The 14,948-nt window shown below is 49.7% G+C and overlaps 1 protein-coding gene across 1 annotated transcript; it reads left to right on the top strand.

The window, feature by feature from the left end:
- The first annotated feature begins 10,355 nt into the window (after positions 1 to 10,355).
- Positions 10,356 to 14,740, top strand: KLF10 (KLF transcription factor 10). Its single transcript, XM_062503320.1, has 4 exons — positions 10,356 to 10,399; positions 11,919 to 12,158; positions 12,256 to 13,132; positions 14,060 to 14,740. The coding sequence occupies exons 2-4, from the start codon at positions 11,928 to 11,930 to the stop codon at positions 14,317 to 14,319; spliced, it is 1,368 nt and encodes a 455-aa protein (XP_062359304.1). The 5' UTR covers positions 10,356 to 10,399; positions 11,919 to 11,927; the 3' UTR covers positions 14,320 to 14,740.
- The last annotated feature ends 208 nt before the right edge of the window (positions 14,741 to 14,948 follow it).

Genomic DNA, 14,948 nt, shown 5'->3' with positions numbered 1-14,948 from the left:
GCTGAAAAAGCCTTGATTTTTGGCAACCCCTAGCAACAACTAAACCATCAGTGTGTTATCAATATTATTCTTATCTAAATTGAAAACACAGGACTGTACCAGCTCCTGGGAAGAAAATTAACTCTAAACCAGCCAAAACCAGGATACTGTGGCTCCCACAGAGTGAAGTCTGTACTGCTGGACCAAGGATGAGCTGTGGGACAGAGGTAATTCTCCAACAGTGAGCTGCAAGACCAAAGTGCATATGTCCCATGCAGAGCTGCAGGAATTAAGTGTGTGTCCCCAAATCTGAGCTGCAAGAACAAAGTGAGACACACAGAGGAGAATTCAGGGAGCAGATGGATGCTGGCAGCCTGCTGCCATGCAGGGTTTGGTAGGGGGCACACTGCATAACCTGCACAATCTCCAGGTACACTTGGGATCTTGCAAAGACTGATGGAAATCTTTGGGCAAGTTTTCATGAGGGTAACTCCACTGACAGGGGTTCCCTCCCTGTAGTCTCTGGCAAAGCCAACACTGTCCCTGAACATTGCGGATTTGGAGAATAAAGAGAGATCCATCTCCTTGCAGCCCCACATGCCAGTCTGAGCTCACAGTGGAGATACTCGCACCGAGGAATACCAAAGCTGGCTTTCACAAAGGCTCTTGTTTTAAAGATTTAAAGTAGAATTGTTTAATCCTTATATTGCTGCTAAGATACTAATGAGCAGCAAAGCTGTGGCTATTATCATATCTCTTTAAATGAAACACAAGGCCTTTATCTCCACAGGTCTTACAAGTTTGCCCCTTGCCCTTAATTCCTGTGAAATCTTAAGAAAAAATAAGGAAATCAATTACTAATAGCAAGTGGGTGTCTCAGCAACTTGTCAGTGATGTGCTTTGTATGATGCCAAGGGTGTGGTATGTGAACCAGGAATTTGGCAACAGACATCAGCAAGACATGGGGGAGCTCAAGGCCTGCTGACACATACAGGAGTGTATCATATGCAGGGGGCCAAACTGGATGCAGTTTAATCTATATCAGATGAAGGACATGCTACCTGCCCTTTTCCACTTTAATTTTCCTAGCTAGAAATTATCTGTTTGTTTGAAAATAAACTAAGAGGTACTTGGTAGGTCCAAGTAATACAGTAATAAATTAACACCTCTATCTCATTTGTCATATCAAGATTAAATTAGTCAATAGTTGAAAAATAACTAAAGGTAGATTTAAAGGAAAGAAAAACCTTACATCCTGTGACTTCCATCAAAATACACATTATGGGTAAAACCCTGCCAGCAACTAAGCACCACACAGCCACTTGCTTATTCCATCCCTGGCAGTGGGATGGGAAGGGAATCAGAAATGTGAGGAAACTCAGGGACTGAGTTAAAGACAGTCTAATTGGAACACAAGCAAAGCAAACCAAGGAATTTGGAATTCATTCACCCCTCCCCATGCACAACCAGGTGTTCATCCATCCTCAGGAAAGCAGGGCTCCATCACATGTAATGGTGACTTGAGAAGACAAATGCCATTGCTCCAAATATACTCCCCTTCCTTCCTCTTCCCCCATCAGCTGAGCATGATGCCATATGGTGTGGAATATTCCTCTGGTCAGCCGGGGTCAGCTATCCCAGCTCCTTGTGCTCCTCCAGTCTCCTCACTGTGGGGATGAGGTGAGAAGCAGAAAAGGCTTTTACTCTATATTAGTGCTGCTCAGTGATAATGAAAACGTTCCTCCATTATCAGCACTATTTTCAGGACAAATCCTAAACACAGGCCCACAGTGTGTGGGGACCTGAGCATGACATTCTATGGTCTGGAATATCCCTTTGGTCAGTTTGGGTCAGCTATCCTGGCTGTGCCCTCTCCAGGCTTTTGTGTAGCTCCTCACAGGCAGAGCATGGGAAACTGGAAAGTCCTTGACTTAGGGGAAGAACTACTTAGCAACAACTAAAACATCAGCATGTTCTCAATGTTATTCTCATACTGAATCCATAACACAGCACTGTACCAGCTACTGGGAAGAAAATTAACTCTATACCAGCCAAAACCAGGACAATACTTACAGTGGGAGGTGTGGAAATGCTGTTACCCATTTTAGGAGGAAAGGCAAAGCATCCCTGCTGACTTTTATACTATATTGCTATGTCCCATACCACCACCTCATCTCCTTCATACCTCCAGGATTTAGCCCATCATTGGATTTTTTTTAATGCAGCAGCCTTTAGGTCACAATGTAACAAGAAAATTCTGTTTTGGCAGGAAAAGGACACAAATCTGTTTCTAACACTTCCATTGGGAAAAACATTTATTTAATCATAGCAGGAACAGGTGGCTTTGTTAGCTACACAAGCTCATCCTACAATATTTACAGGCTGTATGCTTCTCATTTATTGGCTGACAGATCAGCTTCTAAGTATCTGATTCTGATAGCAGAAATTCAAATTGATTAGTTAAGTTTTATATTGAGTAGTTGAATCAATCATGATACTTAGAAAACTCAAAATGTATTAAATATACCTTTCCAAGTGGTGGAATGCACAGACCTGTATGTTATCATGTCAAGCAGAAAACATTTTCTGTTGTGTTTTCTAGTATTTTCCAAGCTCTATCTGCAAAAAAAGCAATGCCACTTTGCCACAGTCTTCCACAGCTCTCCAAAGGTATCTATGTTGTTGTGAAATGACAAACTCCATGTGACACAGCAATGTTGAACTTCACTGGAGGTATCAACAAACTCACCAGCATTGCACAAGAAAGACCACACAAGACACTAAACAAAAATAAACACATGGTCACACCATGGGAAGTGAAATAGGAAGCACTGAAGGAATCAACAAATCATTCCAATATTAATTCCTCATTGCCACTGGATTGCCAGGATTTCTTGGGTCAAGAAACTCAGTGAGTATGTGACCAGGCTGGTTTGAGCTGACCAGACATCTGTTTTGATTGACCTTCCAAAAAGACAGAAGATGGAAGCAGGGCTGTAGCTGTGCAGGACCAACCATCCTGTGCAGTGTCCTCAGAAGAAACACCACCACAGGGCCCAAGGAAAGTTCTAGTTAGCATACAAGTTAATCCTGCACTGAAACAGCCGAGTATAAAACCTCTCACAATTGTTGGTATGTACTGAAGTGATCATCTACTTACCTGGGTTCTTTCTGTGCTGACTAGTACAGCCATCTATCCTACAGTCTTACGTGAAACACGTACCCATCAGATACCCCTGGATGTCCTGTCATGAGAAGTGGAAAATGTCTCTTGCTTATTTGTAGGTAGAAATCAAAGAGCTTCGGATAAAGGAACAACTTAAAACACCTTCTTAATTCTGCATGCCAAAGCCAAGATAAGCCACAGATATCAAAGTTGTTTTTCTTAAGAGAGGGGTGAAATTCAAGAGACTGTAGTTTCACCTGACTTAGCCTTGGCCCCTAGACCAGTTACAAAGCTGGCCAGTAAATTACCGTGTTCCCATTTCTCTTCTCTAATTTACTGTCCCAATCTCATGACAATTCAGTTTTTCAGTCAGAAAAATAAGTTGCTCTACCCCTGGAAGTGTTCACATCCAGGCAGGATGGGGCTTTGAACAACCTGGTCTAATGGAAGGTGTTCCTGCCCATGGCAGGGAAGTTGGAACCAGATGACCTTTAACATCCATTTCCTCTTGGGTGGCATTAAACCATATCCCCAGCTCCCCTGGAAAACTGAATGGAAAATACATGTGAATTGACAGTCATCCTTTAGCTACTTACAGTGCTGCCGGAGATCAACTTCACTGGAAACAGCTCACTTGCCAAAAGGAAGTTTCTCTCACCTGCCCCTTGACTTCACTAGGGATGTTTGAGGTTTCCCCCGACCCCACGAGGCTGTCTCCTATGGCAGCAGTGCAAACGTCAACACTGCCGACAGCCTCTGAAGCCTTCCACAGAGCAGGCACAGCAGGAGTGGAACTGCAGTGACTCAGGCGCAGCCACAAATGCTCCAGAGACAAAGGGCCGTGAGCAGTATTCTGTAAAATGCACGTACACAGAAACTAGGGCATCTTATAGGACTGGGGAGGAACATGGCACTGCCAGGAAAACAGGATTTGCTCCATCTGGCAATCAGACTGGTAAAGCAAAGTAAAACCCATAAACTGAAATCTTTACGACAAGTTAAGTTCTGTTTTCCACTTGGTATTCCAATAAGCAATTGCAGAACCAGAATGAAGCAGATGTTTCTTAAGGTTAGGATATGTGAGGAAAATGGGGCATGAAGAAAGAAAAAGGAGATGTCTTAAGAAAGCACCAAGCTCCCTTGTTGCTGACTGTATGCTCCCTCTGCCCAGTTATCTGATATGTTAAGCTTGGCAATTGCTGTCAGTAGCAGCAGAGATACTTTTCCAATTCAATAACTGAATGGGAGCAGTAGAAGGACAGGGGGAAAAGAACAGCCTTACACTGTACAACCCTCTCGTGCCCTGGACTTGCTGTCTCCTGCCTCTGTCCCTCCTTCCATCCCCTCCCTGTTCTTCATTTGCTCCCTTCCTTCCGTCCTTCCTCTCATGTTCCCCAGCTGCCATTTCAGAGCTGCCTTTCCCTGGCCACCCCCTCAGCCTCAGCTGCTTTCAGACACCCACTGCATCGCTCTGCATATGAAAATGAGCTGTCATATTTTCCAGCCTCTGAAGCAAGAGATTATTTTTGGGAGAGGTGGTTTTGACAGTTCTGCTCTGTAATTCAAAGGCAGAGCACAGGGCAGGGGGAGAAGATACAGCAGATGAACACACATGCAGGGCTCCCAGCTGTGCATTTAGAGAGGATCTGAGGTCTCTGGGGGACACAAAGCTCCTGTGGACTGTGGGAGTCAAGGAACTGATAGGTCTCTTCACTTCCGAGGACTGCTCTTTCCTGAGCTAAGGCCAGCTGCTACCAACACAGCTACAGGACATGCCACTGAGATGACAGTCAAGCCTGCCTGTGGAGGACAGGCACAGCAAACCACCTCTCCACCCTCTCTCAAAGTCCTTCACCCCACCTGCACCCTGATCCCCCACACCACCAGGCAGCCTCTTACAGAGCCCATACTCCCTGCCAAACCCAGAACTCATCTGAAGATCTGGCCTAAAGAAGGGGAAGTATAACAGGTTTTTGACCTAGCAGTCCTACCCCAGTCCTTCTGTGTATTTTGACTGTAGCTGGTCAGTGCACACTGCAAGTCTTGCATGGCCCTGCACCTGGATGGTGGCAGCAGCAAAGCATTGACATGGTGGGAACAAAGCCCAGGGGTGAGAGTAGACTCTCACACGGGAGAATGAGCAGGAGGCCTCCAGAGTAACCAGACAAGCACACTGAAGAGAGGCCTGACTGCAGAGGGTTCCTCTGGAAATTAAAGTTGAAACAAGCTGGTTTAAAGAAGCAAAGAAAGAGGGCAGCTGGGGAGGCAGGGCTGGAAACATCAGTGGCTGGAGGTGTCAGTGGAGGAAGAATACATTAGGGGGGATCCAGAAATGCTGGAGGAGGCAGCAGGATCTGAATGGCCGTAAGTGATGCAGAGCAGGCTCTGTCAAGTGCAGGTTACTGGGAATGGCCACAGGGAGAGGCTTCCATGAAGAAAAAGCAGTACAGACATCATGGGAAGGAAGGTGCATTAAGAAGTATTAAGAGACACTGTGTGTGCCAGGGGCACATGAGATTGGCAGCTGGGGCAGGAAAGCCAAGAGAACCCGTGAAGAATCACTGCCAAGGAAGGGGTGCCAAGGGCAGCAAGGGTGATCCAGTAGAACCACAGCAACAAAGAGCTGAAATGGCTTACTGGGAAGCCAAGAGGAGGATGGGCAAGGAGGTAAAGCAAGCAGAGGGGAGAGAGAAGCAAGAATGGGAAGAGGACAAAAGCAGAACAGGCCACCTGAAGGATGAGCTGCAATTTTAAGTCAACCCTTTATTTTGTCATACTCACACAACAGCAGAGTCGAGAAGCATCTATCAATGTTGGATTGTAATTTACTTCATGTCAAATAAACAAAGAGAGAGATGATCAAACTCCAAAGTATTTACAAAGCTTTGCTCAGTGTCCCCTGAAAGTCACCCTTATGACAAATCTAAAAGGTACATGATGAAGCTTAAACATTGCTATGCTAATTTCACCTTTCCATTTTATATGAAAAGAATTGTTTTTCCCCCAAAGAGCACTTCATATAAAATTACTGCAGAATCACTGTAACTTCTTCCAACAGTCCAGCACACACCTTCAACACGTTGCTATAGCAAGCAAACTAAAAATGGTGACAGCAGTTCATGTTACAGATCTTCTGTTCATGTTGGAAACTGCATTTTTAACACTAAATTTCTTACTCTATCAGTAAAACGCTTGTATATGTGCAGTACATACAAGTAAGGGTGAAAAACTGACAATTTTCTGCTGAATGTACAGAGGAACTATTAGTTTTGTGAGTGGATTTATCATGTATGCTGGTACAACTTTTACAGATTTTGTTTTTGTGGCAAAATACAATCATCTCAAATGAGATTTCAGAACGTTTTAAATAAAACCACTTACAATCCCAAAAACTACAACACACCTCGCCATAAAGAGAAAACAGAGAATTTCACCGTGAACTATTGAGTATTTATTTCACAACCTTTATTTCAGCCAGGGCAGATGCACTTGTGAGCCAGGAGCTCTTTCCCCAGCTGTGCCTTGTGTGACAGTAGCACCTTCGAACAAAAGACAGCATGTTCTGGGAGCCAAGCAACCATTTTATCAACATTTTTTCCCTGCTGACTTCAGCGTGAAACACAGTTAACACACTTTCTCTTGTTTCTCCACCTAGAGATGTGGGATCCAATGGAGTAATTTGTAAACAACTGTTTGCTACTAGGAGTGAAAGGAGGTTGGATCATGCTGAAGTGAATTCTCTTCTGGGAATTCCCTCTAGATAAGGCAGTCAAGCCAATCCATTTCCCTGCAGTGCCTGCAGGGATCTTATAACATCTGTCAGAAAGTCAGGCAGGGTGCACAATTAGAAACAGGAGATGGGAGATGCAGATTTCTCTCTAGTGACATGTTTTCCTATAGGTGCCAACTGTGGCAGCTGCAGGAGCAAAGACAAAGGGATCCCACCACTGGCAGCCTGATGCAAGGGGCATAGTAGGAGAGCACATCCCATCAGATGTGTCTGAGACACCACTGTGAAGCCAAATAACAGAGATTATTCCAGTTGAAATACTGGAATTAAAGCAAAATAAAAAAGCATCTTCCTGGGAATAAAATTACCACCCTTTTGTCAATGCATGTCTTTGAAATTGTTAAGCATTACTTTAAATTACATATGGTCATACTTTACAATATTTATATCCTTTTTCTATCTTCAGGCTGAAGAAACTGCTCATTTCTTGCAGGTTGATTTTGGCGTTTTTTTGTTTTTGTTTGGTTGGTTTTGTTTTTCTCTCAGGCATAACTAAACCCTCTGGGACAGGTGTTTCTTGCTTCCTTGCTTTGGGGCAAGTTAAAGGAACCACATCACCTGCTGCCAGACACCTTCTAACAATTGGCATGGGGAAGAATTAGGCAGAATGAAAGAATAAGACCATGACACCATTGAAAAGAGGGAGGACAGGAATAATGACATAATCACAGAACAATTAGGTTTGAAAAGGCATCTGAGACCTTTGACTGAACACTGCCATACCAACTGCACTATGGCACTGTGTACCATGTCCAGTCCTTCCTTAAACACCCACGGGGACAATGACTCCACCACCCCTCTGGGCACCACATTTCAGTGCCTGATCACCCTTTATGTGAAGAAATTCTTCCTAGTGTCCAGCCTAAACTGCCCCGAGAGAACTTAAGACTGTCTTCTCATCCTGTTGCCTGGGAAAAGAGCTCAACCCCTACCTGGCTACAACCTCCCATCAGGGAATTACAGACTAATAAAGTCACCCCCGAGCCTCCTTTATTCTAGGCTAAACACCCCAAGCTCCTTCAGCTGCTCCTCAATAAGACTGGTGCTCCAGACCCTACATCAGCTCAGTTGTCCTTCCTTGGACTCTCACCAGCACCTTCATGTCCTTCTTGAATTGTGGGACCTTGAACTGGATGCATCACTCAAGGTGTGGGCTCACCAGTGCTGAGTACATGGGGAGAGTCACTGTCCTGGTCCTTCTGGCCACACTATTGCTGATACAGGCCACAATGCCATTGACCTTGACCACCTGGGCACACTCTGGATGATGTTCAGTAGCTGTTGAGCAGCACCCCCAGGTTCTTTTCCTCTGAGCAGCTTTCCAGACACTCTACCCACAGCAGGTAGTGCTGCATGGGGTTATATGGACAAAGTGTAGGACTGAGCAATTCTGCTTATTGAACCTCATAGCACCAGCTTTGGACCATTGATTCAGCTTGTCCAGATCCCTCTGCAGAGACTTCCTACCCCACAGCAGACTGACACCCACATCCAACTTGGTGCCATCCCCAAATTTACTGGACCCCGTCATCCAGACAATCAGTGAAAACATTAAACAGGACTGGCCCCTGTCCCTGGGGGACACCACTGGTAGCTGGATGTCAATTGGATGTAGCACCGTTCACCACCACTCTCTGGGCTCAGCTACCCAGCCAGTTTTCAAGCCAGTGAAGAATTCACCTCTCCAAGCTGTGGGCTGACAGCTTTTTCAGGAGTATGCTACGGGACACTGAGTCAAAAGCTTTCCTGAAGTCCAGGTAGACTATACCCACAACCTTCCCCTCATATACTAGCCAGATCACCTGGTCATAAAATGACAATCAGGTTGGTCAGGCAGGACCTGGGTTTTCTAAACCATCCTGGCTGGGACTGATCCTTTGGTTGTCTTGCATGTGTCATGTGATTGCACTCAAGATGATCTGCTTCATAACCTTGCTGGGCACCCAGGTTAGGCTGACAAGCCTGTAGTTCTCTGGAGCTACCTTCTGGCCCTTCTTGTGGATGGGTCACATTGGCCAGCTTCCAGTCATGTGGGATCTCCCTGGTTAGCCAGGACTGGTTATAAATGATGAAGGGATTGGTGAGCTCTTCTGCCAGCTCCCTCATCAATCTAGGATGAGTGCAATCCAGTCCCATAGACTTGAAAGCATCTAAGTGGCACAGCAGGTCACTAACTTCTTCCTCCTGGATTACAGGGTGTCCATTTTGCTCCCTGTCCCTTCCTACCAGCTCAGGAGGCCCGTTGTCCCAAGGATAACTGGTGTTACTGTTGAAGACTGAGGTAAAGAAGGTGTTAGGAAAAAAGAAAAAAAGGAAAATACTCTGACCAAACGACGCTGGACTGCTTAGGAGGAGGAGGGGACATCTCTTAAGTGAAACTTAATAAGCAGGAGGAAGGAAAAGGAAGCATAACGAAGCATCAACAGCATTTCTAGAGCCCAACACCAGTCACAGCTGCATCAACAGCATTTCTAGAGCCCAACACCAGTCACAGCTGCAGCCTGGCTTGGATCCGGCTTCTCGGGTTCTGACACACACAGCCACTCTTTCAACTTTCATTACAACTTTCTGACGGGAAAAAGAGCCCTGCATGGAGCAGAACGGATCATAGGGCTCTCACCCTCCTGGCGCGCCGCAGCCTGCGGGGTGACGCGAGTAGCAGCGACCCAGCTAAGCCGCAGCTGTTCCCGAGCCGGCCGGGCGGCAGCAGCCGTAGAGCGGGCGAGGCAGCCGCGGGCAGGCACAGCCGAGCGCCGCGGGGCCGAGCTGCCTGGGGTCTCCTCAGACTGCGGCGTCCCTCGGATCTGCCGCCAGTAACAGCGTCCTGGGCTGACACGGACAGCGCCCGGCGCCCCGGTAGAGACTGAGGCGGTCCCGACTCGTGGCAGCGACCTCCCCCATTCCGAGGGCGCTGCCAGGACACAGCAGCGGGTCCGCGGGCGCGCCCAGACACGGGGATGGGCCGGAAAGGCCCGAGGAGGCCGGAACCACCGCGCCGCTCTCTGCTTTCCCCCCACCCGCGGCCCCGCTTCACCTCAGCCCGGCGGGGAGCGGGGGCCGCGCCGGGGAGGCTGCTCCCTCCCCCGCCGCCGTGTGACCTCATGCAGGAGGAAGCGCCGGGCCGCCCCCGCCGCTCCCACGCGGATGCCGGGGAGGGAAGGGCAGGGCAGGGCACGGCAGGAGGGGCGGGGGCGGCCGCCCTGACTCAGCCGCCGGCGGGGACACGCCGTGCTGACACTCCGGCCACGCCGCCGCGCGGCCGCCGATCACGCGCGGCCGCCCGGCGTCCATTGGTCGCCGCTCCACACACCTTTGCCGACGATTGGCCGGCGGGCGGCCGGGGGCCCCGCCCACCCCCCCGCGCGCGGGCCCGGGGGCGCCGCCGCCCGAGCGGGGAGCGGCGAACAAAAAGAGGAAAACCGGGAGAGCGGCGGCGGCACCTCGGGGCGGGCTCGGCTCCTCCGGTGAGAGACCCGGGCATCCCGGGGGGTTCGGCGCGGCTGGGACGGAGGGAGCCCCAGCGGTGGCGCGGCACGGGGATCACCGGGGCACCTGCGGGGGCGGCCCACGATTGGAGGGACCGCGGACGGGAGATCGTGCCGAGGCGGCGGCTGGAGGGACTGAATCGCGGTGGGGGACTGGAGCTGCCGGGGTGGGCTGTAGGAAAGCCGCCCGCGTGGAGAGACCTCCGAGGGGCAAGCCGGCGAGGAAAGCCACGGGAAGGAGGGCGAAGCCGCCGGGAACCTGTTGGCAGCGCCGGTCCGGCGCCGTGCAGCCTCTTGTGCCTGCGCGTCCGATCGGGTGCGGGCGCCGGCCTCGGCGGCTGTATGTACCAGGTGGCAGCGGTGAGGGGAGAAAGCCGGGGGGATCCCGGCGCCACGCGGGGTGGGCGGCGCGGCGGGAAGAGCCGGCCGCCGCCCCCGTAACCCGCTTTCCGCAGGGTCGCCGCTTCGCTTGCCTTCCCTTCCCCCGCGGCGGGAGGCGTCGGGTGTGGCGGCGCTGACCCCAGCCCGGCCCCCGCCCGCTGTGACGGCTCCTCCCGCCCGGGCTCCTTCCCCCCGCCCGCCCTCACAGCCGGCTGCCGCCGCGCGCCGGAGGCGGGGGCGCCGCGCGGGGGAACTGGGGGAAAGGTCGGCGCGCGGCGGGGCCCGATCACGCTTTGTTCAGGTGCCCCGCCCCGGGCCGCGCCCTGCTCGGTGCGGGCCAATGGGCGCCCGGCGCGGCTCCCGGGGAACCAATAGGGGAGGGCGGGGACGGTGCGCGCGGGGGTGGCCGGCGGGGTGCGCTGAGGTGAGGGTGGCCCGCGCCCAACAGCCGGGGGCGGGGCCTGCGCCTGAGCCCCGCCCACAGCCCTGCGTGAGGGCCGGGCGGGGAGTGCTCGGGTAGAGGTGTGTGCGGTACGGATGTGTGGGTATGGGTGTATGTAGATCTCCGTTCTCCGAGCAGGTAATTTCCCTTGTGTGTACGTGGGTGTGAGAGACCCTTCCAGTGTTTTCTAGAATATTTTCTGTTGCTAATACCTTTCGAAGAAAATCAGCCCCAATGCGGTCCTTTCTCATGTGCCAAAATAAGTACAATGCTGAGGGCTGTGTGTGTCCAAAGCAAAAATAGAAAGAGGGTGGGATGGTGGAGGAAGTTTTGTTTTACTTTTTTGGGGGAGTGTGGAGATTTTTCTTAAGTTCTCAGACACAGCTCTTGCAGTGTGGAATAACTTTAACATAATTAAGAACCAGAGCAGTTCTTTTGTCTCAAGTAATTATATAGTTTTTATCTGATGGCCAGATTTCCTCACTAATAACTTCATAAAAGTATTACATAAATAAGAAAGAAGACAGGAAAATACAGGTGCATCAAGTGTATCTATCTTGAACAGATTCCCCTGTTTGTCTTTTGCGGTACCTTCTTACAAGCAGCTGCAAAATACTCAAACTTAGCATCAGGTTTAAAGTTTCTTTTTCTTTTTTTTTTCTCTAACCAAAACAGGAATAAGAAATGGAGATGATGACTGAAAAGCAGAGAGATATGAGGTATTTCTGGAACAATACACCTGAAAAAAGCGATTACGAGGCTGTAGAAGCCCTTATTTCTATGAGTTGCAACTGGAAATCAGACTTCAAGAAGCATGCAGAAATGAGACCTATAACTCCTGCATCTGACATGTCAGAAGAAAGTGACGAGGTTTTACTTCCTGGAGCAGCAGACTTTAATGCAATACCAGCATTTGTAAGTTTTCCAATTTGTGTGTGTGCTTGTTTTTAACAATTAATGCGGTGTTGTCCTGTTAACGTCCCCCCTTACTGTGTCTCTCTCTCCTACACAGTGCCTGACCCCTCCCTACAGCCCTTCTGACTTCGAGATGTCGCAGGTGATCCATCCGCTGGGCAAGGCACTGTCTGAGGCTGCCAAGCCTCCTCTGGCCACACCTCGGAGAGAGGCGGAGCGGTCTCCAGTGGCCAGGCCTCTGAAAGCTCGAGTGACAAGTGTTATCCGCCACACGGCTGATGCCCAGTTTTGTGATCACAAAACCTGTCCCGTGAGAACAGCCAGTGTTCTCAAATACCAGGACAGTGCTTCGAGGGAAGCAAACAGGAAACAGAATGCCAAGGAAGAGCACTCTGTGTGCTCTGCCGTGATGCCGAGTGGAGCCAGTGCTGAGACCGGCGAACAGTCGCTGGTAGAAGGAAGAACTGCAGAACCAGTTGTTGGTCCCATGCCCTTGACAAAGCTCTCGGTGAGCAAGGAGGAGTCTGTCCCTGAACCAGCAGAGCAGCCAGCGGTGGCAGCGCCGCTGTCCCCTGCCCAAGGCAGCGGAGCCCCCCCTGTGCCAGTGATTTGCCAGATGGTCCCACTGCCCACAAACAACAATGTTGTGACGGCCGTAGTGCCCAACACCACGCCAAGCCAGCAGCCAGCTCTCTGTCAGCCCATGGTCTTCATGGGCACCCAGGTTCCCAAAGGTGCTGTCATGTTTGTTGTGCCCCAGCCAGTTGTGCAGGGCACAAAGGCTTCCATTGTTAGTCCAAATGGCACGAAACTCTCTCCCATTGCCCCTGCTCCTGGCTTTGTTCCTTCTACAGCAAAAACCACTCCTCAGGCTGATTCTTCAAGAATAAGAAGTCACATTTGCGGCTACCCAGGATGTGGGAAAACGTACTTCAAGAGCTCCCATTTGAAGGCTCATGTCAGAACACACACAGGTTGGTTGCTGCTGCTGTATGTTAAAATCTAATGTAGAAAACCATGGTTGTATATGCAGCTTGTTATAGTTGTAGCGATTACTGTATCTGTTCATGGAACAAGTTGTGGGCCAGCAATGAAGTACTGGGTTTTTTTTGCCAGCATGCATTATAGAGCTGCCTAATCTCTGATGGGAAGCCTCCCTGAGGGGAAGTTGACTCAGCAGTTTCTTTGTGCTGGACTCGCTTCGTGTCAGAAGGTGTTCTGACATCTGTGCATCTGTGGAAGCAAGGCCTTGCCCAATGTGGAGCATGCTTTCCAGGGTTAAAGATGCCTTATTAGGCTGCTCCTCAGGAATGCCTTTGCCAGGAATGGATAAAACTTGGAGATTGCTTTATGAGAGGATATGAGAATCCGTTCCAAACTATTCCTGCCTTGGTTATTCTAGAGTAACTTCTTGAGCCTCAGCGCTTAACTGCAGTAGCACAAAGAGTTCCATGTATTCCACACAGGCTTACAGTGCACTAGTAGAGCTCGGTTACATAAAACATCATTGCAGGCTGCACTTCAGAGGGGAGTTTTGAGCATGCTGAGTCATCATTATCCACAGTTTACACAGAACTGAGTGTTAAAATAAGCTGTCTTGAGATGTGAAGAGCATTTAAAACAATTTGGTACCAGAGAATTTTTAACCCTTAACCCTTTTTAACCCTTTAACCTCACCCATGCTACTTAGCCTTGGGGATAGTGAGCCTTCATGTTTAAATATTAGTATATAAACAATTTTTCCATATTTTGGGTGTATAACGCTTACACAGATTTTTGGCTGAGCTGCCATAATAATAGAAACTTTACTGCCAATTAAGTCAAATCCTGCCAGTTAAGGCAGTGGTGTTTATTGCTCAGTACTCACTGGCTTTTTCCCTTTGCAATTTCTTCCCTTCTAGGAGAAAAGCCGTTTAGTTGCAGCTGGAAGGGCTGTGAGAGGAGGTTTGCACGCTCTGATGAACTGTCTCGCCACCGCAGAACGCACACCGGGGAGAAGAAGTTTGCCTGCCCCATGTGCGAGCGGCGGTTCATGCGCAGTGACCACCTCACGAAGCACGCGCGTCGCCACTTGTCGGCCAAGAAGTTACCGAACTGGCAAATGGAAGTGAGCAAGCTCAGTGATGTTGCTGTGCCACCAACGTCTGCCACCGCCCAGTGAAAGGACTTGCTCTGAAGATGGTGGAATTAACTGTTGTTACTGGGATAGGCCGGCTGGAAAAAGGCTTTTTCTCCCGGTCTGTGGTTATCCCGCACTGCCTGCTGAGAGCAGTACAGAGAGGCAAAGGCAGCCTGCACTCAGTCACAAAAGATGTTGCTGGGAGAACCAGTGGCTGACTGGAATAGCGGGTGTCTTCTGCACTGGTGAGGAGAGAAAGAAAGGGAAGGCTCTAGAGCAGAGCAGCCACACTGTGCCAGTTTTGAATTTTGCAAATCATTTGCGTATGCTCTAGATCCAGTCCCATGCAAGTGTTTCTGAGGGTGTGCTGCTCATGCCTGAGACCAGCTCCAATTTTAGCTGTCAGTTGTCCGTCCTCAGTAGGTGCAGACAAGGACAGCAGCAATGTACAGGCACAGGCTTGAAAGCCCAGAGCCCATCTGCGTAAGATAATCTAAATCAGTTTTGCTACTTCTGCCACCTTTGCTTGGTAGGAACCTTTTCCTTCTAACTGTTCTCCAGCTCCATCATAATTGGTGATTTGGTGCCAGACTCTTGGAGATTTTAGGCACCTCTTCCTGCATGGGGTGGTTAACACACCCAGCTTTACACTGCTGTGTCCAGAGGGGCTT

The sequence above is a fragment of the Cinclus cinclus genome, chromosome 1 (genome assembly GCF_963662255.1).
Source record: "Cinclus cinclus chromosome 1, bCinCin1.1, whole genome shotgun sequence".
NCBI lineage: Eukaryota > Metazoa > Chordata > Aves > Passeriformes > Cinclidae > Cinclus > Cinclus cinclus.
The sequence above is the reverse complement of the archived record's forward strand: the minus strand, read 5'-3'. Positions and strand labels throughout refer to the sequence as shown.